Source organism: Dromaius novaehollandiae, chromosome 5 (assembly GCF_036370855.1).
Source record: "Dromaius novaehollandiae isolate bDroNov1 chromosome 5, bDroNov1.hap1, whole genome shotgun sequence".
Classification (NCBI taxonomy): domain Eukaryota; kingdom Metazoa; phylum Chordata; class Aves; order Casuariiformes; family Dromaiidae; genus Dromaius; species Dromaius novaehollandiae.
The window spans coordinates 66,966,146-66,993,473 of NC_088102.1; the positions used below are offsets into that span (position 1 = coordinate 66,966,146).

Below are 27,328 nucleotides of genomic sequence, written 5' to 3' on the forward strand. Positions count from 1 at the left end.
TGGATATGCACAGTGAATGATTCTTTGTGGCAGAGATGTTTTGGCCCAGTTCCTGAGTTTCCAATCAAGTGAGGAACAAAAACAAATACCAAAAAAAGTGAGATGTTAGAAAGACGACTGTTGCCTTAAAACAACACTGAGCTACCATCATAGTATTCGCCTTCTTCATCAGCTGTAAGTTGAAGGATAAAAGCAAAAGGAAAGAAGCACAGTTGTCAATCCACAAGCAGCACTGTCCTAAGAGCAACTGCCCCGGCTCCCTCCCCGCTACGCTGGGAGTCTCGGACTCCGGACATCAAACAAGAGCAGAACACAGAGAAGAGGATGTCTGGCTTCTTATGGGAGCAAAGAGAAAATACGCAGGAGGACATTTGCCACTTGCTAATTTCTAGCCAGAAATGAATGGACTTAAACTCTTATCTTGATGTAAAGAAAATACCAGATCATGAACCAGTGCAAACTGGAGTAGTTCCATAGAGTCACATTACAGGTCTACTGGCTTGTACTAGGTAAAGGTGTACCATAAAACATACACCATCCAACTTCTCCCAGGACAGTTAGATATATCAAACTATAAAACAAGCTAAATCATTTCTGTCCCTGAGAGAAGCCTTGATTTTCTACTTGGTATTGAAGCACTGGTCATTAAAGTCATCCTGTAGGAAACTCAACAGTAGGTTTTGCAAGAACCTGAAAAAATTTTTTCATCCTCCTATAGACTTTCCTGAATATCTATTACAAAAGCTGCAGCCTTGTTCACAAGGAACTCAGAGCAAAGCAGCAGATGCAGAATTGGACTCATACCCAAGCCCACCAATGACTGGTCTTCTTGTATCTGAGCAGCAGTGTGGACACGCAGCATCTCCCCATAGAAATTGTGCTTTCACAGACTGAAGGGTGAAAAGCACAGCAGAGCAAGAGCAAAGAGGCCTGAGGGACAGTCCTTACCTTCCTTGCATGCAATCTCTCCTTCTTCAGGACCCTTGTTTATAGAGGACAACACACATGCATGCAGAAGTATTACCCAGTGGCAGAAGGCACAAAGGATGTTAAAGCGTTCAGAAGGGATTTGGGATGAGGAGAGGCAGACAAAAATAATCAAGATGATACAAAGAGTGTCAGTTTATGACATGTCTTGTTCATCTTGGTCGCTCTTCTGCCTTCAGGCACTGGTTTTGCTCTAGCTTTGCTCTGACATGAGCAAAAACAACACATAGCCCATGAAAGGCAGCCCGCTTTCCCTGTTCATAAAGCATCCGGATGAAACAAGAAGGCAAGGCAAGCATCTTGTTGTTATGACTTCACCGCCTCATTCTTTGGATTTACTGAGTCTGTTCTCAGGAAATTTAGATATTATTTCTGGCTACAATATGCAAAAAAGTTTCATTTGAAGTTGGGCACCTAAAACAGTGTTTGACCTCGCTGTTTGAGATTGTGCCCCCAAAGCAAAACACCAGGGAAAACCTCAAAAAGCACAAATGCCCTTTGACTTTATCTTCAAGATTTCTTTCCTTTGAAATTTGGATTTCCATATAGAATGAAAAACAAGAAGAAGATGTGAACAAAAAAGAGTAACATCACATCATTTTTTGATATGTTGAAACCGTTCTTTCTGTTTGCAAATTGTATATGAATGAATTAATTTTTTCTTGAGCACACTTCTTTTATAATTATCTGTAGAATAATTTAAGCATCCTGGTGCACATAGTATTTATCATGAGTTTCCAAAGCACCTGTGCTTACTAGTAAAACTGAATATTTGAGATTCATGACATGCTGCTGGAGCTGGATAGGACAGAGGGCTGCAGCTCCTCTTTGTGTTTCCAATATATTGCAGATTGTACGTCCCAACTTGCTTTACACAAACATATTCTCATATCTGCCTAAAAATTGCTGCATCTGTGCACGTTTCTGCTGATAAATTCAATTTCCTTCCTTTCTTTTTCAGGTGACTACTCACCTGGTGGGCTTGTATACCCTTGTTTTGATGGCACTGATCTTTATTTTATTTGCTGCTTTCTTCCCATTCCATTGAGAATCTAAAGAAAGTCTAGTTTTATATTGCCTAGAGACCATGAGAGTTTCAAAATCTTAAATATCAGCAAGGCTCTGCGATGGGGTACTTCTTGGCTGTTAGAATGACCAAGTGCTTCTCTTGAAATAACTGTCCGAGGTATGAAAGAAAGTAACTTGGATCTGGACCGAATGTCAGGGTACAGGATTTGTTTATATATGCGACCTTCTATAAATTACTACGGAGAACAGCTTGGGGCACCACACAGTAAAAAGTCAGCTTAAAGAGGAGCTTTCTCACAAGGAGTCTGAATTCCCTGAAGACCTCTCAGGTCCTACATCATGTTGGCAAAGTCTTATTTTGCTGAGAAGAAAGTTAGTAATCCTACACACAACAGGATGGTCAAAGATAAGGAAAACACATCACACTGCTGCTTAGATACTTGTCTTATCCCTGCCACGCAACGATAACTCTGTTCAGACGAAGAGGGAGAACACCACACTCAGTGGACAATAGCATTATGCCGTGCACTCTTTATGCAGAAGAAAAACTTCCTGACTTCTATTTCCACAGCAGTCCTGCTCCCTCTTTTCTCTTGATGGCCACTCTCAGAATGAGTTGCAGGGTCATAATAATACCAGAGAAAAAAATCAAAGCTTCCTTCCACAGGTGCCTGCCAAATCCAACTGCACAGTTTCATGTGTATAGGAACAAAACATTCAAGTACTTCAGCTATCAGTTAGAAATTAAGAAAAAAAATGTAATCTATTTTGTACCCTTAAGTGGATTTTGTTCTTTTAGTTTGCTTTTTTCTGCTGGAGGGATATCTTAAGGTCACTCTTCTTATGCACTCACCTACTCTCTCACCTCTCTGCCTGTCTGTCACTCGCTTTTCTCTTTCCATGACAACAGTTCACATCAGCCCTGTCTGGAAACAGCCTCTAGGACTCCCCGGAGAACGACAGCCGAGCACGGCTCACCTGCGCACGGGGGGCTGCTGTTTAGGCAGGTGCCACAATGTGACCTAAAGGGCAGGTTGACTCACAAGCTTCAAGCAACAAAAAGCCTGAGGCCATTGCAGCGAGGTTTAGATCCACAGGCAGAGCTGCGGGATCTGCGATGTCTTTCATGTTTTAATATGCAACCCTTTTCTCCATGTTCAGCCAGAGCCACTCAGAGAGGCCCTTTGCCTCCCATGCTCCCTTTGCTCCTGATCTTGAAGAAGGGCAGTGTTAACAACACTGTTTTCCCAGCACTGAAAGAGAAAAAGGGTGAGAGAGTCTGTAGATGCATCACATACCTTCTTCAGGGACTTCCTCTGCAGGTGGCATGGTGCAAGCAGTGATGGAAAGACAGGAAATAGAAAAAACAGAACAGATATTTAAAACGCTTGGAAGCCTGGGAAAGAGATCAGGGAATGCACGAAGGGGGGAAAAAATAAAGGAATTAGTGAATTAAGGCAAGGAGAAAAGGTATCTGGAGAGGCTGTTGGGAGTTAAAGATGCTGTAAGGTTAAAGTAGCAGTAAGCATAGAAATTAAAGGAGAAAAGGGCTGCAAGTGATCATTTGTGGTTAATATTCGTTTCTCTTGTTTTGTTCTCTTCTACCAATCCAGGACTCCTGTTCGCACACAGAGACACGCACACGCTCACGTGGTCACTACACAGAGGAAATCAGAAGTCATGTCACATACCTGGCTCATGAACTTCATCGGGTGTGAAGTGTCATGGAACAAGATGCGATGCAGAAGAAGAGAATGAGAACGAGAAACCTGTTACTTTCACACTCCATAAAGGCTTTGGAGCCAAAGGGGAGAGGCAGAGACAAAAAGGGGCCAGGGGAGCAAAGTTAAGTAGTAAATCTGCCATAAAATAATTTATATGCTATTTCAAATGTAATTAAACAGAAGTCACAGGGTAGGAAAGGAATTCTGCCAGGTGAAACAGGCAGATTTATAATAGTGTTTAAAAACAAAAAAACAAAAAAACACACCCTCATGAGCTTTATATACATAAAGCACAGGTTGCCAGCACAATATACCAAGATTTACCTTGATTTTAAATATGCACATGAACATAATCAGCACTTTCAAAGCACTCTAAGAACCATTGGATCTGTCATTTGCAGCAGTAGCGTTTCATTCATTCAAGCTGAACACAGTCTGGTTAGAAAACCTTCTGAAATGCTGCTTGCTGTACCTCATCCTTGAGCTAACTTCAGAAAGCTCTTGGTTCTCCTTTTGTAGCTGTATGGCTCATGCCATGTTCTTTCTTGAATACAATTTAGAAGTATATCTATATAATCTATTGCTGTTCTTCACACCCATTTGCAATGTATTACAAGGCATTATTTTATAGGAAGAAAGCACTGATTACAAGCCTGTGCAGATCTGCATTACATTTCTCTGTTTTTTTGACAAAGCAAGAACTGATCAGCAATACGGATTTGAGGTGCAGATTTTGCCTTTCAGCTGTACACACACTATTGAGCGTTTTTCTAATCTAAGCAGGCATAAAAGCAATGCAAAAATCTCTCAGTATTTATATTCTCTGTGTATATTCAATGGGCCAAATTCTGCCTCAAGATTTGAAATGAAGCTTTCACTATAGGAAGAAACATTCATTCTCATATCACAGGGTAGAATTTAACCCATTCCACAAAAACACTTTCTGCTGATCTACTCTTTTTCAATGATATACGTTCTCTACTATTTAGTAACATTTCCATGCAACAGGTAAGTTTCCTCGTCATTACATTTTTAGAGAAATTTAATGAGAAAAAAAATAGGAATGAAACTAGAAAAATAAAGGCATGCAAGTTACAAGCTAGCATTAACAGATCTGTTATCTTCTGTCACCTTGTATCACCTTTAATTCCTATGCCCATTGTCCCTGCAGACAGACACTGGGGAGTTTAGAAGTTAAATCACATACCTGGAGGGGGAGCTTCATTTAGTAGGAAGTGTCAAGGGAAAAGGATAGGAAATGAAGATAAAAGAATTAGAAACAAGTTACACAGGAAGGGAACACCTCAAACTTTGGTAAGCCTAGGTTGAAGGAGTATCGTTTGCATACTAGGTTACAGGGATAGGGCGTTAATAGTGGTGAAAAGGGAGAGCAAGTACAGTGGGGGGTGAAGTACACAGGGAGGGAATGCCATAGAAGAGAAGGATAAAGGAATTTGAATGTTGATGGATTACAACAATTTAAATCATGCAAATTGATCAGCTCTGGGAATTGCAGTAACACTGGTGAGCCTTAAAAAAAACTGGCCTAGGAAGCCAGTATTTACAGGTATGCAACATAACCTATCTCCATTATATACATGTCCTTTTAGCTATCAGAGCACGCACAAAAATATGACATTTATTGCAAGCAGATGCTTTTTCAGATGCATCTATATGCTTGCATCTGAAGTTCCACCATCTAAGATCCACCACCAGCAAATCTGGGGTTTAGCTCAGCAGAACTGTAAATATTCAGGCCTGCATAGGGCCTGTCTAGAAAGGCTCAACTTTGCGTGGCAGGGCTTCGCTAGAGGCGACACCTGCGAGGGAAGCGGCTCATGGTTCTCTTCTGAAGTTTTCGGAAGCACTAAGATGGTTTTTGTTTCTTCTAAGCTTCCTAGAAGGTGACACTTCAGTTGCAAACAAGAATTATAGTTATTGACTATAGGGAGAATAAAATTCAGGGAATTGCAAGAATAGATTGATTCTTCATGACTGTTTTTCTCCAACATCTTCATGTTCCTATGTACACACAGGATTCAGATGAAGACATAGGAATTTAGAAGTCACATGCTTGCACACTGGTAAGTGGAAAGTGCCAGCGAAGAAAAATAAAGGAATTAGAGCAAGAAACACATGGCGACAACTCTGAACTTGTGCTGGCCAAGGGTGTGACTTAGAACGTGTTAGAGGAATGGAAAGACAACGTTATAAAAAGAAGAAACAAATCAATCACACAGCGATAGGAAGTGGCAGGAGAGACCCTCTTCGACATTAAAGTTTTCTTCTAAGTTTGTTACATTTGCATCTTATTTTTGTAATGCTTTGTGTTACAGACAGATGGCTATGAGGGGAAAGAAAACATGGGGAAGCTGTACAGCCTTCTTGTTAATCAAATTGTTTCAATATGCTGTTTGGCCCAAATTTTGAAGTCATGTATGTCAAAACTTGAGACGATCACACAGGGCTTTGGAAGGCGCATGCGTGGTTCGCAAAACATCAGCGGGAAAAGGCCCAGAGGCAGGGAAGCAGCTGGGATGGGGGACACAGTAGCAAGGACCCTTAATCTGTGCAAAGCAACATATAAACAGGTAACAGAGAAGAAAGAATATAGTTAAAATAGGGACGGATGGGTGCGAAGTGAGAAGCTGTGAGATTAGGAAGGAAATGAGGAGGAGCATGCAGATGGATGTTGAAGTATTAAGTCATGCAAAAATCAATCTAAACAGCCCTCATCTCACTAACTTTAACCATGGAAAAAATTCTTATCTAACCTAAGAGTCTCCCTCTATGGCCAATGGAGGGAAATAGCTGGGATGTATTGCTGTTGAGATGTGACTGCTTTAATAAAGTTGTCCAAAATTGCACAGAATAACTTTCACAGACATTTTAAGAGGACTCTGCAAGTTCGATTTCTGCTTCCCCCCCCCCCCCCCCGATAATAAACATTAGCATGTTCCCATATGCGGTACAAGTGCAGCTCTGAGTTTACTCAGTGGCTACTATTACAGTTTATACATTGAAAGATCAGTTTAACAAAACGTTACTACATTTTTCATGCAATAGTTAGCTCTTATCCCCATTATTATGCATCACAGGCAAAGGAAAGTATTATTGATGGAAGATGTAAGGAACCTATAAGTTACGGTTTATCATTAATGTGTGTATTTTTATCTCATTTTCTTCCACCACTTTGAATTCCTGAGTATAATATTAGAGTTACTGGTAGCATTTTCCATCAGAAATCACAGTTCCAATTAAATTTCAATGTTTCAAAAATCATGTAAATTTAGATAACATTTTGGTTAAAAAAAAGGGGGGGAAATTTTCACAACCACAAGAGGTTGTAGAGATATTGACATTTCTAGAACAAAATCTTCACTTTTTGCTGTGGGACAATCTTCCATTCCAAATTTGTATTTTTGCATTACAAGGTAGACACCCCATATTATCAAAAAAGCCAACACTGCAGAAGCATTTCAAAATGAATTTTCACTTCAGATGTAACCATTTCAAAAATCTGAACTCTTCCCTGGAGGAAAGATTAAAAATGAAAACGTGGGATCAAAATGTTTTGATAAGTAAAAAAATAAATTTTCAATAGCTGTAAAATAAGTTTTTCCTTTTTTTTGTTTGAAAAGTTTCCATTTTGTCCCAATTCAGATCATGGCCCAGTCGTGAAACTGTCCACTGCTTCGTGCAGTTGAATTTGCAGCACACAATAACCCTTCAGATTGATGCAGAGGAATTCAGAAGTCACATACCTGGTTCATGGACTTCTTTAAGAGGGAAGTGGCAGGGAAGGAGAGGCAAAGAAAGATAAGAGAATTAGAGCAAGAAACAGAGGATGATTAAAAAAAACTTACACTTTTTTTTAGCCAGGGTGGAGGGGTTAAAGGGATAAAAACCATTAATAAGATTAAAAGAAAAGTAGAGGGCACATACGGATGTGAACTGGAAAACTGGGGAGATGGAGGAGACAGTGCTGGGAGATATGGACACAGATGCTATTCATCCATGGCGTTTAACAAGTGCTCTTGGTGGCCCTTGGTCGGCAAAAAGATTTACTTGTTTTTAAAGCCCACTACCCACAGGTCTGAATGAGTGAAAAGAGTATAGACAACCTTCTTATTCATGTGCATAGAAATCCCAGCTCCTTCGGAAATCAATGCGCGTGGAGGAGCTGGCATTGATTTCTTTAGTGCCCGGGATTTCGCCTCCGGCGCGGGAAGGTAAATCCGGCCACCTCAGTGCTCGCCGGTCTGCGGGACCAAGCGTGGGTCCAAAGCCCAGCGCCACGTACTGACAGGAGGCCAGAAGGGCAATTTAACAGTGCGTTTGGGTTGGGGGGTTGGGTAAACATCACCTCCTGTTTTGCTAATCGCACAGACCGTCTTGCCAGCTCTCGCCTTTGATACCCGTTATACAAGTAAAAATGCAACCCTGCAGTGCCCGTTTTAGCATAACGCACATTAACCCCGGGAAACACCATTATTTTGGAAAAGGTGGCAAACGCTTCTTTTCTCTGAACTGGCATTTTCCATAGATACACTGCAATCAACCAAAACGACGATACTTAACCCAGTGCTTAGTCCAACAGAAAACTAGACACGACCGTGTCACGCTTGCTACTCATGATGTCAGATGAAAAGTCTCTCCACCTCAGTACACATTTCTGCAAAAGCAAATTTCGTTCCTATACAATGATCCGGGGGCGGGAGGAGGTGGCGTCCGTGACCCGAGAGACATGGCTTGGACATAGGAGCTCCAAGCCCAGTCCCGGGTGCGCGCCTGGCCGGAAATGCCTTTGGGAACGCTATCCCCTTACCACTGGCTATCCACATGGATAGTTTGGGTATAGAAATGGGAGCACCAGCGAAAACATCAGCAACGCCCGACCTGTGCTCCGGGGTCCAGGCAACACATGCCACCACCGGGAAGACCATCCGGTGGTAACGCCAGTGGCGGCATCGAGAAGAACTGATGTAACCCGTTTTTGTTTTTTTTTTAAACCGTGATTAGTGCTTATTGCTCATCATATTGGCTATCCCACAGGGCTATCCGACACTATCAAGGGAAGAGGAGAGCGAAGCAGCTGTCAGTAAGCATGCAGAGGATATTTTTGTATCCTCATCTCTTCACCACCTTTGGGATTCCTGCGTGCATTACCACCTCAGACAGAAATAGAGGAATTCGCAGTCTCGTCACATACCTTCCTCGTGAGCTTTAGCAGGTGGGAAGAGTCACACAGCAAAATGCAAAGGAAGACAAGAGCATTAGAAACGTTTACTCAGAACAACCATTCACTCTTAAAACCAAATGCCTGAGAATACATTATACAGATATAAAATTAATAATGATATGAGAAGCATTATTGAAAGTGAGGGCACAAGTAGAAAGGCATGAATAGCCTGATGGAGATAATAAAAACATTAAGCTGACTTTAGTTACTGTATCAAATGACATTCATCTCAAACACACATTAGTCCAGTCCTATGTTAAACAAGGAATAGCATGCTGTTTCACAACATTGATGCTTGCCCAGACTTAAAATGGATTTATATACCAAGGCCAGCATCTTTTTGGTGGCACATAGCCACACTTACTACCATGAGAAAATGGCCTAGAAAGTCTATTACATGAACAAGAAAAAAAAAATCTTTAATCATTTGCAAAGCTAAAGCATAAGAATTATCACCAGTTGCTTTATGCAACCATGTTTAACCTGAAAAATGGTCATGTGGAGAGGATATCGTAAGAATATCCCTCAGATAAATGAGGTCAAACTCTGTCCCTGGCTGCAGCAGCAGACAGATGTATCAGCACATCTGCAGGCTGTCTAGAGGCCCGGCCCACCCCACGGGGAAGCCCAGGATAAGCTTCCCAACGCGATCCAACAAGTCTCAGAGTGGAGACTTCTGAATCTTTACCCTTTTAAGAGGTTTACATTTCCCAACAGTTTCATGCTGTTTTTTTTTCCATGCAACAGTTACCACGGAGCATCACCAGAAGGCTGAGTATTGAAACAGAACATGAAGGAAGAGAATAGAACAAACAGAGTGGCAAGCTCTATTCCACATTAATATGCCTCTTTTTAACTCTTATTTTCTTTCTACCATCTTAGAAATTCCTGCACAAATCAGAGGTTACTCTGAAAGGCAGGACTTCAGGAGTCACGTCACATACCTTCCTCGTGGACTTGAGGTGGGAAGTGCCACAAGACGGGAACAGTGAGAAGGAACAGTAGGAGAAACACATCACTACAGAGGCTGAAAGCCCTATCACGCACGCCAGGGAGCAAGTTGGAGGAGGACCGTTTAATTTGGTAAAGGATACGGTGAGGGCCGGGAGGGGGAGGAATCGGAGGCACGCGTGGCCGGGAAATAACCGTATGGCGTGAAAGGAGCTCGCACATTAGTCTATGGGAGGGAAAGTGGCAGAGGAAAGGCGGAAAGCTGAGATAGCAGAAGCGATAACGCGAGGTGACTGCCACCCTCGAGCTCCCGAGGCCGCGGCCGAGGGGACGGGGAGCGACTGGGGAAGGTCGGGTCACGTACCTGCTTCATGAGCTTCTGCAGGCAGGACGCGCCGTGGGACAAGAGCAGCGTGGTGGAAAACAAGAACGGTTAGAGCAGGGGCCGCGCGGTTACAACAGCCTCACGCCGCCCAGCCGGGGCTGAGGGGTCCAAAGACACACAGGGTACGAACGGAGGAACGGAGCGGGAGGCGAAATGGAGACAGGGAAACGGAGATACAGCAAGAAATGCAAATCCTTCGGGAGGTGGAAACCACGCTGCAAACTGCTCAGCGCTGATCTGCCGTATAACCAGGTTTACCTTTATTTTAGGTATGCCCATACAGAAAGCTTTTCAAATGGGAAGGCGACGGGCGCCCTTTGGCTCCTCGCAGCCACGGCCCCAACGCCCAGCTGCCGAGGGTGACCCTCTGCTCCAGCTCCCTGCGCAGCCCGGCCGGCAAAGGCCGCGGGCAACGCCGCCTGCCACCACCCGGGTACATACAGTCAAGAAGTCCTTCCTTCTGTAGTAGGTATTAGGTATTTTTATATTATATATAATACTATATATTACATGCACTTATGATATATACAGTATGCTATATATAATATTACATATTACGTAATATGTATTATGTAGCACACAGCTATACACATACCTGGTCACAGATGGATTTTGATTTTAAAATCCATCCGATTATCATCTGGCAAAGCTACCCAGGAGAAGCCAATTGATGTTTGATATCAGCCATGGTAGCCAGACCTCAGCTGCTCCCTAGCTATGTAACTAGGCGTTACAAGCATATAGGGTTAAAAATCAACCGTGGAACCTGCTGTGGTCCATGCCAGGGGATGGTATCCGCATTTCCTGGGCTTTTTCCCTCCCTGAAACCACTGGGCAAAGCAGCGGTGTCCGCAGCACACCTAAGGGTGCGAGGCACCCTCGGTGCAACCTGCAAATGGGCACTCGCACACCAGCGTAACGCCAAGAGGAGCGTCAGCCCGGTCCCTGAGCTACGTCAGAAAAAGCTGGCGTAAGGGGAAAAAAACCAGTTCCTCTGTCTGCAAATGGTTTGATAACCTGTGGGCAAGCTGCCTCCTGAGCATTTACACATGCCCCAGCACTCAGTGCCTTGTTAAAGCAGCAAATATTGCTTTTGTAGAAATGGAGAGATGTGCGGGAAGCAAATGTTGTCATATGTGGCATCATTTGTTGCCAAAAATATATATTTCTTCTGCCTTCTGTTTTCTTCTACCACCTTGCAAAACGAAGTGCACATTAACCCTGAGCCCTGCAATGGGAAAGAGAGGGGACGGGAAGCTGTTTCACATACCTTCTTCTTGAACTTCTTCTGTGGGTGGGAAACATCACGGAACAAAGGAAAAGGAAAAGAAAATTAAAACCAGTAATACCTCATTTAAACAACCTTGAGGTTTTGCAAGATCCCAGGACCATTACAATGGGTAAGAATGCAAAATTATAGTTATGGGATAAGAGCAAATTAATAACATTCATAGGGGCATATTACAAGGTTATAAGTGTTACTGAAACATGGGAATATAGTAACAAAAGAAAAGCATGTAAAAGATGCATCCATTATTTTATTCTTTATTAGAGCTGGTTGAAATTTCCCTAAATTTCACTACAAGTCAAATTTTAACCAAAAAAAGGTTTGCGACTTTTTTTTTTCCTATTCTTTCTCAAGCTGCTAAAAGTTTTGGGCCAACATTTATCAAACTTTGGAATTTCAAAGAAATATATTCCTGAATTTCAACAGATGGGTATAAATAATTCTGCAAGCTTTTTTTTTTTTTTTTTTTTCTTCTCCTTTTAAAAATCTTAAGCTTTTGGAGAAAAAGGAGGGGACTTGATATATTTGTGACAAAAAAAGTCAAGGAGTTCAGTAGAAAAGTTGGGTCGAAACAAATACATATTTGATTCCATATACTTGCCATCTGTTTATTTTGGAAACTAAAACCAGACCCAGTTTCCCACCAGCTCAATAAGTGACATAATGGAAGAGCTGCCACCGAAACCAGAAGCCATGTCACATACCTTCTTCCTGAGCTTCAGGGGGCAAGTGTCATGGAACAAGAAGCAACAGCAAGCAAGAAAATGAAACAGAAAACTGTTAGAAACTTGACATCTAGTGAGCTATGGTCTGGAGAAAAGGTGGTTAGAAGGTGATGGAAAGAAGTTACATGGCAAGGAAACGAATGACTTCAGAGGATAACGCAAAGGTCAAGCAGAAGTGGAAAACCGTAGGAGGGTACACCTCGGAGGAGATGGCCATGCGGATTAAAGAAATAGGGAAATAATCACCTGCCTATTAATTTCATATTAACAATGAAATTCTTGAAACCCCAGAGAAGGAAATTAGGTAAGAAAGGAGAGAGCAGGAAAGGATGAAATCCTTTTCCTCTTCGGGCGGTTTGTCTGTACTGACGACACCCCGTGCTCGCTCTTTGCACGTTTGACAAGGCGTGAAGCAGCATGGAGCATGAGTAGCGCCTGCGCCCACCACGGGGTCTGCGCCCGGCTCTCCGTGGGACCTTCCCGCTGCGCGAGGCTGGGTCTGCCCCTCCAGGCAGGCAACCGCTAGAGACTGGAAGATGCTCGAGTGGCTCTTCAGTTTGGAGCTCTACAGTGGGTATGGTTTCTGTATTTCTTTTTTTAAGCCCTCATTCCCACCAGCAGCAACGCTGGGGTGGAGACATAGAGAGACCATATCCTAGGGCAGGAACTACTTTGAGCAAATCCACAGTTGCACCTCTGCTCCCGTCACCACTGATGGGAATTAGCTGTGTGCAGCAATTTGGGAGAAGCTGTGGCAAATAAACTGGCCTGTATAAAAATCCTAAGATGGAAATTTCTGCACAAGGGAAAAGTCTTTTTCCCTCCAAGCTGCTTTCGTACCCTCAAAGTTCAAATATCTCCACCTCCCAAGAAAGGATTTCTCTCTTGAGCCCTTACTAGAAGCTGTCTTGGACACTAGAGTCAAATCCTGAGAGAAAGCAAAGCCCCTGTGGACATCAGACCAGATCTGGGCCCTCGTTTCTGTTCCAGGAGTCTCCTCCCACGACGCCTCGGGAAAACGAGGCACGACAGCTTACAGCTACGCTTGCCTGAGCCGCAGCCAACGTGTCAAAAGCACCCAGCCGACACGTGCGTGCCGGCACCAGCAAAGCACGGCCCCGAGATCTTTCCCTCCCTGGCGGCTGTGAAACCACTGAGGGATGGCAAGGGCTTCTCATGCTCCATCTTTTCAAGGCTCCTGTATGTCTATAGCAGCTTGTCAAATCACCTTTTGCCAGCTAAAGGTGAACTAAAACACTTCAGCTTTGCCAGTCAAGTCTCTACCTCGCCTTCTCCATCCATCTCAGCAGAATGTCTGGTGCTCTCCAAGGGCTGGACAATTCAATGCTCTTTTCAATGTAAAGATGTTGAGGGGGAAAATATGGGGAGAGAGGCAAATTTCAATCAAATAAGTGGAAAGAATTTTGCTGGGCTCTTTATACATTTTTACAAAAAGGATTTTTATCCTTTATTTTCCAGATGCTGCTCAGTGTGGGGGGGAGATGATCCATTGCCCCCAGACAGGTTTCAACAGGGAGAAAAAAGCAACAAGCAAGAGTCCTAGTCAACTATTTTTGTAACTGCAACAAACTTCCTCATGAAAAGCTTTTTCCTTAGACAAACCCTCCCTTAAGTAAGGGTTTTGCCAAAAGTGGAATTTCAAGACTTCTCCTATACGTTCTATGGGCTCTGTGCCAGCCCCAGATCCAAGAGGCCCTGAATTTGGGGATGGTTTAATCTCTCAGCTTAGCTATCAGCTTTATAACTACCCTCAGTCTCTATTATGGCTGAAACAAACACTGTTTCCACAGAATGGCCACTTTTGACTGGTTTTATGGTTTGGACCAATTTACTGATCAAGTGTTTCAGCTCACCTTTAGTGGCAAGTGCCAAAGAGGAGGGTGGAATACAGACAACAAAAAGGGAGGATCAAGAGTCAGAGAAAGATAAACTACATTCCAAGTTTTTTGTTACCTTCTTCTTCATATTCCTCTGCATTGAAATAAGGAAAAAAAAAAAAAAGAGGCAGAAAAATCAACCACAAGCCTTAGCGTCGAGCACAGACTACAACGTGTCAGCAGGATGTTACCCACAACGAAGAGCCCTTTACGGACACTGGGACACGTGACAAGATGCCCTCGGGGAGACCACTTCCAAAACAGCAACAGAGAAATCAAATAAAGTGGCTTTGAGGAAAAAGAGGAGTTATCCAAGGAGAGGAAAGTTGATGGGAAGATGGCAATATTCCATCAATTTTTATCTTGGGCAGTGGGAACTCAGGCATACATGTGCTTTAGATGGGAAAAGGTGACAGAGAGCCTTTGAATATAAGAAAAAATTAGCAAAGAAAAAATATGTTCCTATATATATATAGTTCATTTATATATATATATAGTATATATTGTGTGTGTCTGTATTTTAAAACAGACAATATTTTTGCTCTGTATACAAAACCCTTAAAATAAATTGCCAGCAGGTGGCAGCACCCCTTATTAAAGGAAAAAAACAACCAACAAAAAAACCTAGCAGCAGCCCCAGAGAGGACATGAGCCCTGGGCTCAAGCCGGGGCAATGCCAGCAGACCCGGCCCAGCACAGCCCATCCGTCCCCGCGTACTTCTTGCCGGGCCATGGCACTTAACGCAGCTAGAGCGCCCCAAGGAGTATAAAATCACCAGCAGCTAGTGACAGCCAGACTGACGGATGCGCGAGAAAGTGCATACGTTCACATCTGCTGGAGGGAAAGAAAGGAAAAAAAAAAGCACGGAAATGGCCACTGAATACTGCCGACTTGCACTGAAGCAGAGAGAGACAGATTTAAGACTTACCCTCCTCTCCGTGCTCCCTGTGAGAGAGGGAAAAGAAGGATGTTGAAAGGTAAATATTTCTCTGCTCCATATTATCGTGAAGCTTGAAACCACGCGTTGCAGCAACCTAACGCACCTTTAAAATCTGCGTTGTTTCCTCTTTCCCCCATTCTCCCTTCCCTTTGTTTTTACATTAGTAGAATGACTGCTTTTTGGTTTGGTTTCCTAAACAACGTTCTGCAAAACGGGCTTGTGCGTATACAGGAACGTGCGTACCCAGGAGTAATCCTGCCGCCGCAAGGGCATAAAGTGATGCCTGCGAGCAAGCGCCGTGCAGGGGCCGATGAACCCGGCCGTCGGCCCTGGCGCGCTGGGCAAGCCAGCCTAGCCCAGCCCAGCCGTGACACAGGCTCCCTAAATCCTTGGGCTTTCCAGTGAAAGTTTGGGATAAACTAGATAGTGCTTCGTGTTTATCCCATGACTGTTACACCACCAGCCTCATGGCCTCATCTCCTTCCTGTCCGTGATGCCCAGGGTCCCATGATTGCCCTAGATCTCCTGTCCGTCCCAGGTCATAAACTCTGTAGCTACTGATGTATAAGTGAAGGGTGCCGTGTGGTTTGCTCATATTACCCTAGTTTTATTAAATCGGGCTGAAAACGGCTCCTGTGCTGAGCGTTTTATGCGGCCTCCTCTAGGTGCAGTGCCACGGCCCCCTGGGCAGGCAGAGTGGGCTCAAAGGGGCCGGAGGACTCTGGGCGTTGGAGGGGGAAAGCGTCAGGTGAACCGTGAGGGACCCTGCGATACCCACAGCCAAGAAACTCTTTCCACGTCCTCCCTCGGGGGGCTTCAGACCAGGCGCCGAGTGCCCAGCGCCGAGGCTCCCAGCCCCGTCCCCCCGCAGGGAAGCCCTCTCGGCTGCGTGGAGCCAAGCTGGAGAGACGGGCGTGCAGGCGGGTTCCTCTCTACTTACACTTCCTCGGTATCAGACATGTCGGCGGTAAGTTTCTAGGCAAAAAGAAAAAGGAGAAAAAGAAAGTGTTATTTGCAAGAGAGCCTTCTAAAAAATTCTAAGGCAGAAGCAGATGGGTTGACATTTGAAGACGAAAAAAGCAAGGCATCTGATTTCCCGCACACCAGCCAATCCCTCACCAACACTGCCATTTTCGGAGCAACCCGGACCTTGGCCAGCCAGGTCAAACGAGAAGGAGAGGGCAAAGGAAAAGATCGTCTGGAAAGATAAGCCCCACCAATTCAGCCTCCTAGCACGGATAGGCTCAAGAGGTGAAAAGTTCAAATCTGGACCTGGCTTTAAGTTACAAAGATGTCCAAAGTTCACAGAGGCCGGAGCAGGCCAAGGTGTCCTCTCACACCCGTTTGACATTTGCATCGCTCCAAAGAGACTAGAGAAATTTTCCCTTCTTTTGTGCTAGTGGAAGGACACTGGCTCCAAAGCATTAGTCAGGGCTAAACAACAGGAAAAAGTAGATATATGCAGGAAGCTCTCAAGTAAGTACCTGTAGGTAGTGCTTGGCTTATACAGCTGATTAATGAACAATAACCTGATTAGCTTGGGATGAAAACTGGCCAAATTCACAGTTAGAGAGTCCACATTAATATAACCAGTTGTACCCATTGCAACAAACCCTTGCACCATATGGCAGAAACAAATTCATCAGTGGCACTTACTTTGCTTGCACTTCTGTGCAGTCTGAGTCACAGGCTAAGCTCTGGCCAATGGCCCCAGACAGCTGGAGAAGGGGCAACACAGCCCTGAAAAATTCAAGGGCCGGACAGGACAACTCTGCCCGTCTTTTCCAGGCCCCAAATATGTCAGATCCTCAGCTGGAGCAAGGCAGAACAGCTCTGCTAACTGGGGAGTACGGCATAATTTGTAGCATCAGGGTGGGTATTGGTGCTACGATTTGCTAGTGAGGGACCGGAGGAAAAACCTTGAGCTGGGAAGTCATCGTCTTTGAATGCCGCTGAACCACCAATGTTGCGCTCTGCACATCACGCAGAGCTTTAATATGGCAGGTGTATAACACTACGACTCTTAAAAGCACTAGCTGCCCCAAGGCGAGGGGAAAGGAGGTGGGGAAGGGCCCTCCAAAACGTCCTTCAGATCAGCGACGGGTCTTAAATTAGTAAAGCAGGCTCCTCCTCACTGGGAAACCCAAACCGTGACTTTCATGAGTCCATTACTCAGCTGATATATGAGAGATGTCTTGAAGGAGCAGGTGGACTGATATGGGTTCAAAAAGAACAACTGCAGCTCAGCGGCTTTCTATTTCAGAGGAATACAGTAATCCCGCAGGCTCCAACCCTGCCCTATAAGGGACCCTCTCTCCGTTCCCCAGCAATGATCCTGGACACCACACGTAAACACCAAAGGGATTTAAAACCTCCACATCCTAAGCAGTGACCAACAGCCAGCATTTTTTGTTCCGTTTCCTCAGTTGTCCTCTTTCCCTCTTCCACCGCCTCCAAGGCAGTGCCAGCAGTGGCGAGCAGCAGGAGGGCAGGCCGATCTGCTGCAGGATCTCCCTCTCCCTCCATGTACCCACAGGCCTGCGGCTCTACAGTCACCCCCATCTCTGGGGAGACACAGGAGAAACCTGGGATTAAACCCCTGCCTGGGACGCGTGAGCTTTGGGCTCGGCGGTCTCTTGCTCACAGGCTTTTGTAGGGCTGCTTTTTAACTCGGCACCCTGATTGCCCACTCCACCAGCGCAACAGCAGTGCCCAGAGCACTTCGGGGTCTCACCCTGCTGGGGTGAAACCCATCTCTAGGTAAAATTTCAGCTCTGTGAAAGGTGCTTCTTTGGCATCAATTCATGCCAGTAATTCTGTTACTTATTTGGATGCCTCTCTCCCCTTACCTTTTTCATTTAGATCATCAGAGCTTCAGAATAAAGACTGTCTGCACAGTGCCTAGCAAAATGATAGTTTTCTAATCTCACTTCTGCCTCCAAAAATTATTCAGGTTATTACTAAAAACATCTGACAATACTGTTTTATACAGCGGGACTGCAGAGCTTGCACTGGCAAAAGCTTGCAGAGTGCGGGTCCTAGATGGCCGGCTACTGGCTTCTTCCAGAATACGTGATCTGTAAGACTCCGGGCTGTGCCTTATCCTCCCATCGTTTCTGCCTTTAATTTACAGGCATAGATTTCACTGTTCCAAAGGGGGAGCAAAAAAGAGGATTTTTGAAAGGCTTTGGGCTAAACTCCTCCTCCACCTCCCCACTCGCGCGCCAGTGGCACAGAGGATAATACCGCTGTACGCTGCAGAAGAAGACAGCCCGAGCGCTCCACGTACGCATACGTAAAGGGAACGAGTCGTGTTTGGTACAGGACAAGCACGTAACGCAGTGCCTGCTGCTCTCTCCAAGCCCATCGAAGTCAATGGGAGCCTTTGCACTCGGGCTTTCTATTAACAGTTATGGGATGAGCTCATCTAGTCTCCAGTCTAGCTTTAAGGACAGCTTGCTGCTGAGGGTTGTCGTATTGGCTATCCCCCTAGACCCGTCCATATTTGCTGATCTAAGAGCTGCAGAAGCCAGTGGGATTTTGCGAGGCATCTGTCAGAGTGCCATAAAAGCCAAACGAGAACGCCAGAGTTTCCGACACCGTGAGACCCCAGCCCGGAGGGGGTTCCTGGGTCCCGGATAATGGGAAATAATACAAGCGCTTTGGCAGAATCTGGGCAGAGATTGGCCAGGCTCAAGAACAGCTGCAGAAGTCCCACAGCCTTGAAAAGGAGACAAAAAAACTCCAGACTTTCTCGCAAGTTACCTCTGGGCCAAGTGTTCGGCCAAGTTTGCTCACTCTCTCAGGACGACCTGGCACGCAAGGCCAGGCTGGCTACCAGTGCCCTTGCTGGGCTCACTGGAAACCCGGAAAGGTCTCGCCTAAAACAGACGTGACTGTCCACACTGCAGCATTCAAAACCTCCGCTGGTCCCAGTAGCCAAATGCACAGACCAGAGCAACGTGAAGACCACAGGCCACCTGGTAGCTCTGCGAGAGACAAAAAGGCTCTTTGATTCCCAGCACCGTCCACGTAGCTAACTGTCCTTAAAGTGACAAATAGAATGAAACCATATTTACATCCCGAAGGCAATAAAGAAAGCGATCCACAACGAGCAATATTTTTTGCAGTTGGGATAAAGTTTACTGAAGTCAATGGAAAGACTCCAGCTGGCTCTGGATTACCCTGCGGTGGAAAGCACATTACACAGCAAATGCAGCCTGAGATTAAGCCTGTTAGCACCTTGAGGCAATAGCTGGGTTTTGTTTGCACAGTGGCAGAAAACGGGGTCTGCTCTTGACTGAGGTTTAAGGACGTAATAAAATCAATTAGCTAATAATGCCCACCATTTGGAAGGAAACCAAAACGGATAAGAAAGTTTTGCCAGTCAGAACGTCCTGCCTCTTCCTACCCCTCAAGGTGGAAGCAAAAGTTGTTTTCTGCATTTCATTCAAGCTTAAACCCCAAAATGTTTCTTTTCTAATTTTATTTGCTTAAGTTCTTGAGGCACTAGTGTTTTTCCATTCAGAAATTAAGTTCTCAGACACTCACGCTCCCTTCCCTTCCAACGCAGTGATTTTATTGCTTGCCCCTCTGAATGACAGAGGGTCAACTAGAAAGGTAAATACCCCATTCCTCATCAAATCCAAGTGGATGGGGGGGGTCTGCGACCATGCCGAGCACACTGTCGGCTCGTCCCACCTCTCACTCAGAACTCCGTGTCCCTTTCGGCCCAAAACAGTCCTGTTCTTGGCTTAAGGAGAAGAGTCGTCACATCCCAAGAAGCATCTTAACAGCTGAGAATGCCTCCATCTGCCAGCTGAGAGGAGGAATTCGCCCCCTGCACCTCGGGGGCCATCCCTGGAAATAACCCGCCCATCAGTCACGCTCCCCCCGCAGCCAGGCGCTGCCTGCCATACAAGGGATGCAAGGTAGCAAGAGCGCTGCCGAAAGAGGGGGAGGAAGAAAGTGGACGTGCATCAAAGATCAGACCTGGCAGGAACAGCTAGCAGGCGAGAAGGCTGGGTACGATCTACCGAGGAGCAGATGGCTGTGGTTCCCTGGCAGGAGCGTCTGCAAACCTCGCGCGTCTGATAGTATTTTGTGTGTATTTCTTCCAGCCCTTCTCCCTCCTCCCCCAAGTTTTACCCTTCATTTCTGAACCGCTCACTAGTTTCACAGCGAGTGTTTCTCCCCGTGGGGGCTGCGAAGCTGTGCATCTCAGCTGCACCCCAGCGCGACCGTAACAACGGAGCAGGGGGACCCGGAGGGTGCAGGGAGCAGGGCCCACCACGCTGCGTGCTCCACAAACAACTCCTCGCCCCCAAAACGTGCTAAGTTTTCTGGTCAGCGTGATCCAGACTATGGGGTTTGCTAGGAACAAGAAGGCTGAGAGAGGGAACTAGCCGCTGCCTTCGCCCTGTTGCGTGCACCGACCTCCCCAGCCCTCAGCAGCCACCTGCAGCCCTGCCAGCTTGCTGGAGCTCCTCCAGTGCAAACTGCTAACGTCCTGGTTTAACAAGTGTTTTACATCCCTGAAGCTCATCCTCCCTCGAGGCCGGGAGCAGGGCCAGACCCAGCTGCGTTAGCATCATGCACTCGCCCTGCTGGAGGCTAGGCGAAGGGGGTCTCGGGGGGGGGGCTACGCTCATTACCACGCTCTTTCCTCGGCGGTGCGGTGGCTGCTGCTGTGCCACCCCGTGCGTCTTCGCGTGCCACCACCCTCCGGGTGGCCGTGCCAGCCTGGGCGGCTCGCAGCGTTGCCCCTCCGCAGGATGCCACCGTGGGGACACCCCAGGCAGGGGGCTGCCGGGGGCAGTAACCCCTTCCGGGCGGTCAGGTCAGCCACGCACACAGGTTTGGAGCAGCAGCAGCTTCGCAAAAGCAGCATCTTGCAGCGCTGAATTTACCATCGCCTCCTCTGCCCCTGCGCTACTGTGCACACACGTGGTTTCTTTTTCAATTATCTTTTTTTTTCTTTGGGGAAGAGGAATTTTCCATGACTACACTCCTCTTTTTCAGCTCTCCCTCAGGATCCCATATCCAGCAGCCTTCGTGGCCGTGGAAGCCTCCCCGATGAGCACCGGTGCCTGCACGCCGTCCCTCCAGCCTCAGCCCTTCCCTTTTCCCAGCGACACAGCGAACGCTTGCCTCACGCTGTTGCAGGGAGTTTTCCTGTGTGCTACATGCGTCTCCTTTACCCCTAGAGAAGTCATTTCACTCTCAAGCTCAGGCTCTCGGCTTTGGAGGAGCCTTTTCCCCACCACCGACCCTTGCAGGTTCCTTCGAGATCAGAGCACCTGAGTCTCCACAGGTGATGTGAGCCCTGAGCAATGCCAAACCAAATCCCCAAGCCAGGAAGGAAAAGTGCCTTTTCTTTAGCTGGGAGGCTCAACACTACACACGTGCCCGGATCCAGCCGCCGGCACCCCTCCCCTGAAGCTTCCCCATTCAAACCCAGGCTCGAACCCACGCGACGTCCCTTGAGCTCAGCTTACCTGGGAGGAGGAAGAGGAGAGAAGCGCCGAGCTCCCTGCCGAAGGGCACAGGCTGGGGATCTGCACGCGCTCCGAGGTGATGCCGCTCTCAAGTTATAGTGACATTTGATCGTCTGGAGGAGCCGATTGGCCCCACGGGCCGCTGTGCTGGCAGGGAAGGGAAGGGAAGGGAGCGCACACAGGTGGGGGGGGGAGAGGAAGGGAAAGGAAGGGAAGGGGAAAAAAAGGTCACACCATGTATAGGAGCAGCTGGAGGAATTGCACAGATTACGCTAAGATGGGAGGGACATGCTTGGAGAAAAAACTCCAAGGCTTGCATTTCTATATTTACAACCCCAGCAGGCAAGTGAAGCTTAAAGAGGGGTATCTGAGGCAAAGGCACGGGAGCCTCTTGGGCCAGGAATGAAACGTGGGCCCCACAGAGGTCTTTGGTGCACGGTCTCTACTTAAAGCACGGTCATGGCCTGCCAGCTTTTGCAATCTCAGAGCTATTTCCCCAGCAGCGTCCTCTCCTCTCCGGGCCAGGCAGGGGCTCTTCCTGCTGCCGCTCGCAATGCAAAGACTGTGGGTGCACCGCAGAGTCAGGGTTTGCAAAGAGCTCGGGGACCTTCTGCTGGCAGAGGCTCTTGGAAGTGAGCAGAGTCACAGGGCACACAAGAAATCAGAAGCATGGGGGATGCGCGTGCGTACAAGTAGGAGCACCCACCTCTCCAAGGAGAGCAGGGGTCTGTCAGGGCTCAGGAAGACCTGGGACAAGAAGCCACAGCACGGCAGAAACAGCAAGCGAGGTTGCTGGACCGCTTCCCCAAACCGCACTCAGGGTCCTTTTCAGCACGCAAAGAAAGCGTTATTTAAGCAAGGACACCTCGGAGAGGCCCCACAGTTGCCACGATGAGTGGTGAGGGCTCTGCCAGTCCCTGGGGACAGAGAAACCAGCAGCGGCAGCCAAAGAGTGGCGGGGTTTCTCCTCCCGAGCGCTCCCCGCAGTTGCGCGGCTTTGCCGGTAGAGGTTTGCCCAGCCCCGCGCAACCCTCCAGAGCAAGGTCTCCATTTCACTAACGCCCGCAGGCTCCATCCGTGCCCTCCCTCGGCTCCGTCTCCCCTTGGCAGGGATCCCCTGCAATGCGGACCGTGCCCACCGGTGTGCCTGGCAGCTCGAGCACCCCCTTTCTCCCAGCCTGTAAGAGCAGAGAAAACCTTTAAGAGCCGTGGGGCAGGCAGTATTTTTGGCGGGTGTCGCACACCGGTTCCTGCCCACTCTTTCCCTGCTGCTTGTAGGGAAGGGTCCCAAAGCAAAGATGTAGAGACAAGCTTTTAGAGCCGCGGAGCGGGGAGCACAGCGCTGCGACCTCCAGCCATCGCTCAGCCTTCACCAGGTAACGTACACGAGCTAACACCTCTTCCCAAGCTTGCGTTCGGCAGCTTATCCCCTCACCTCCCTCCCCTCAAACCAGCTGGAGCCGATGCTTTTACGTGTTGGGCGGGAGGGGGACGGTGCAGACGGGCTTGCACCGCTCCTCGGCGCTGCGGTCTAGGGCAGGAGGAGTTTGGTGGAGGAGCCGGGGGGATCCCACGCTGCCGAGGGGAGTGACTCTGGCACAGGGATGCACTGCAGGAATAGGTATTGCAGCCTTCGCTCCTTATTTCCACCAAAAGCACTAATGCAGCTTCCACGCTGCCTTTTCAGCATCTTTAAGCATTTTTGCTGCCTTTCCCCGGATCATTCTCACGAGGCGCTCCACCGGCTGGGCACACCTCCAAGAAACACTGCGTTCGTCCAAACCGGCAGTAGAGCAGGGATGCATCGGAGGGGAACCCCCAGCTGTGTCTCCTTTTATGTCAGCAGTGGGCCCTCTTGGGCAACAGCACCCACCAGCCCCCTTCGCCTGCCCATTATAGGCTGTCCCCGTGCGTGACAGGGTGCCTTGACGCATCTCCCACGCGGAGGTGCGCTGGCAGAGCTGGGCAAAGGACAGAACGGGACAGAGCCTGCCTGCCTTCCCTGCGCCCACCGTTAGCTGCTCAGGCCGGTCTGGTGCACAAAGAAGGGATAAACATGGGATTAGCTAGCTAAAAAGAAAGTGCGTGTTTGTGTGTGTGCGTAAAGCCTGGGCTTGTAAGAGGGCAGTTTTCAGCAGCTGTAAAGTTGGCTGGCTCCCTTATTCCCATCTGGCCCATTTGCCTCCAGGCATTGGCAGGAGCAGGGTGAGCATCTTGTGCAATTGCACAGCCTTTGACTGGTACTGCCTGCGCATCAGCTGGGAGGAGGCAAGCACCACGCTAGGAGCTCCTGCATCACTCCAGATCCCCCCTAACCATCAAGACAAACACGATGTTGACATCGGTAACGTGAGGGACAGATAACCACATGTTTCTACCTGCTGCTGAAACATCTGCTTGGCTTTTTACAGTACTGCTGGGTCTCAGGCATCCAGTCTCAGCACCTTGCTTTGCACTGCACAGCTCCATGGTCATTCCCAGGGATAGGGCAGCAGGGTCTGTAAGCTCCTCTGTCTGAGAGGGAAGACAGATTAGATTTAAATGTTGCATCTCTTTGATTCCCACACACATATCTATGCTTACCTGTTCCCAAGCTGGACATACTGGGCAAGTGCTCCACACAACGGCCATCTTCATGTTATGCATCGTGTCTGTGCGCCATCTTCCCCATCTCCACCCCGTGCACGTGTCCTGTGCGCTTAGCGGGTCACCTGCCAGCTCCCGGGGCATCCGTGCGCCTGCTGCATCGGCTCCGCTGGGAACGCGTGCGTTCACATCATGCTCTGTGTGATGTTTCCAGTCCCAGCATAGTCTGGTCCCCCTCTTCACGCACAGCTGAAGGGATGTGTATCATCCCTCTGAAAGGTGCCTTTTCCAATGCCCACGTTCTCCAGTAGCTCCACTGTCATCTGCTTCACAACTATATCACAGCCGAGACTCACTGCCACTGCACGTTTCATGCTTTGCCCTTTCTCCCCTTCATAGGTTTTTTCCCCAGCTTTGGCACATAACTAATTCTCTCCAATACTCTCTTCAGGCCTTAGCCCCCTGCTTCCTACATGTACCATACATCTAGTCCTTACTTCACCTTTCGATGCTGTACACCAGTTTCATTCACAACCTGCAACATTTTCCGTCGGCTTTGCCTCTGTTTATGGCAGACCCTCCTGCTCTAGGACACGTATTTCGTGCTGTCTCGGTATCATCTCCTCTCCTTGCACAACAGCCCCTGCACGGTGAGCTGCCCGCAGTACACCCGCATCAGCCCAGAGAAGGAGCAGCCGACCTCCAGCACCTCACATTCGCTGCTGGTCGCGTGCGCCAAACAACGGAAAGGTGTTAGCTCAGGGGTAGTCATGGCCTCAAGAGCTACAGGATTTTGTTAGGTTGAGGGTGCAGCGAGGACCTGCCTTTGGAGAACCCCTCTCATCTATCACACAGCAACCTAGCGAGGAAAGAGCACTAAAACCAAGAGGCATGTGTGCCGATCACGTGTGTGAACCAGAGTCTCAAACTCCATAAAGTCCTTCTGCATGCCGACTTCAAACCAGAGGTCTGGTATGCTTTTACAGTAACAGCATCCTCACCTGGCAGAGGAAACCCAAAACCAACATTCCCATTTGAATAGGAGCTGGAGCCTGGGACAGAGACCTGCAGAAATTGCGCCTAGGTAACCTACCCGAATATCGCATTTCTGTCCGGTAGGTAGGAGCGTCCAGCCTGGTTATTTGAGACAGTCCACGAGGAATACACTGCATAGCAGGCTTGCTTGCATGGGAGCCGTAATCAGCCTTCTCATGTTTTCTGGCTGCTGGCTGACCTATCGAAGCAGTCCGGTGAACTCAGGGAGAGGTCAGCGAGGCTGTAAATGCAGTTCCCCAGAGATATGCACATGGTTGCCCAGATAATTTAACAAACTGCGGAAAGATACACACCTCTGCTCCACAGCCAGATGCTCGTCTGGGTTTTATACCACCACGCTACGTGCTCACTGTGCACAGGAGTCAATGCCAGCATTTCCATGGGTCACTGGGTTGTACAGCTGGCTGCTCAGCCAGTTAGCTGGAAAAGCACTGCAAAAGTGCATCTGAAAATCACTGCACAACCCTAGAAGTCCAAAACCCTACCTGTGGTGCAGCTTCATATTCAAGGACTACAGGGTTTTTATTTACAGACAGCAACATCCTTTATAAAACAGCCTTTTTTAACAGCCCAGTATTACATAAGCAAGATTAACTCCCAAAATGAAACAACACTTTTCACTTATTTACTGACTACTCACCCTGAGCAAACTGATCTGATATCGAAATGAACCTGCTTTTGCCAGGGGGTCAGACCAGGTGATCTCCTGAGGTCCCTCCTCACCCAAAATTATCCCGTGATGCTGCACAAATACCTTTGTGCTGGAGTTATGGAGGAATTTTCAATGAAACAGTCTTCTCTCTGACAATACTTACATTATCCAAAATGAAATCGTTTGCAAGGAAAATGTGCTTTACATCAGTTGCTCCATGGTTTACCGTCTGAACATTTTTTCTTTCCCCCCCCCTCGAGTCCTATCTGAATGCTTTCAAAACAAAAGGTTTTGTTTTCTTACATGATACAGCTATTCTGGTTTTGGCACGTTCAGCCGCTTATACAAACAGCAGCGCTGAAACAAAACACCTTGGAATTATCCACAAAAATGTGTTGATCGAGCTGATTGGGGAAGGGGTGGGATGTTTGTTTTACTGCTCTGTGACACTTTCAATTTTAAACTTATCATGATTTAAGGCAGGAGAAAGTGGGAACTGCAGAAACAACATGGGAAGGAAACCCAAATTCTTAGCCAGCTCTCTCCCTTTCTTCTCTTTATCCCACCCCAGGGAAAGGGTTTCTGCAGTGGGCTTTTTTCAGCAGTTCAAGGTTAAAGTGGATGCCCTCTGTTCACCGAAACCACTCTTTCCAATTTAATTGAAGCAGTTGCCAATAAAAAGGCAGATCAGACAGTGACTAAATAAGTACCTGCAGAGGCAGAAAGGACAGAATATACATAATTAATTATCCTGTGTTCCTGGATAAAATCCAATGACCTGTTTTATGCAGCCAGTCTAACAGAGATCAGAATAGCCCTAAACTTTAAAATCTAATGATCTCTTCTAAGCACTGGCAGGCTGGTGCCATCTTATTAGCGAAGATGGGATTCGGAAGAACCCGAAATGCAGCTCGCAGATGGGCTGAGGAAAAGACACATTTCCCCTTGCTCCTCTGCTACTCTCATTTGGCATTTGGGCTCAAGTCGTTCAGGTCCGTTTCTGCAGGAGGGGTTATGCAGAGCAAAAGGGAAGAAGATGGCAAAGGTGAAGGTGAAGATCCAAACAGCAGCTCTAACTGCTGTCAGATACCTTTTTTCCTTGATCTATTAGATTGCAGTACTCAGGAAAGCACGAGGATCAGGGCAGCAGCAGCATGGCAGAGGGTTCAGGATTGCAGGTTCAGGATTTCCAAACTGCGAGTGTTCAGGCAGAAACGAAGTACTTCATAAGACAGGGTGAACAAGTATTTGCCAAGGTGCAGGTTCACCTACCTGAATCCCGGAGGATGGCTGGTGAACCTCAGAGTGCCTGATACCTTCCCCGATTGCAGCTTCACATCTTGCAGATTGAGGAGTATGAAAGGGAG

General features: G+C 47.4%; 1 protein-coding gene across 2 annotated transcripts in view; it reads right to left on the reverse strand.

Moving 5' to 3' along the window:
• TNNT3 (troponin T3, fast skeletal type) overlaps window positions 1-21,779 on the reverse strand; it is a 36,546-nt gene extending 14,767 nt beyond the window's left edge. The window contains exons 1-5 of one of the 2 annotated variants that reach the window (XM_064513142.1): window positions 21,668-21,779; window positions 16,111-16,145; window positions 15,159-15,175; window positions 14,306-14,323; window positions 11,589-11,606 (exon numbers count right to left, since the gene is read on the reverse strand). In XM_064513142.1, the coding sequence (XP_064369212.1) occupies window positions 11,589-11,606; window positions 14,306-14,323; window positions 15,159-15,175; window positions 16,111-16,130 (73 nt within the window). In that variant the 5' untranslated portion in view covers window positions 16,131-16,145; window positions 21,668-21,779. Of the gene's footprint in view, window positions 1-3,314; window positions 3,374-11,588; window positions 11,607-14,305; window positions 14,324-15,158; window positions 15,176-16,110; window positions 16,146-21,667 lie in introns of those variants that run through there. The other variant, XM_026092807.2, reaches the window with a different exon arrangement.
• Window positions 21,780-27,328: the final 5,549 nt, after the last annotated feature.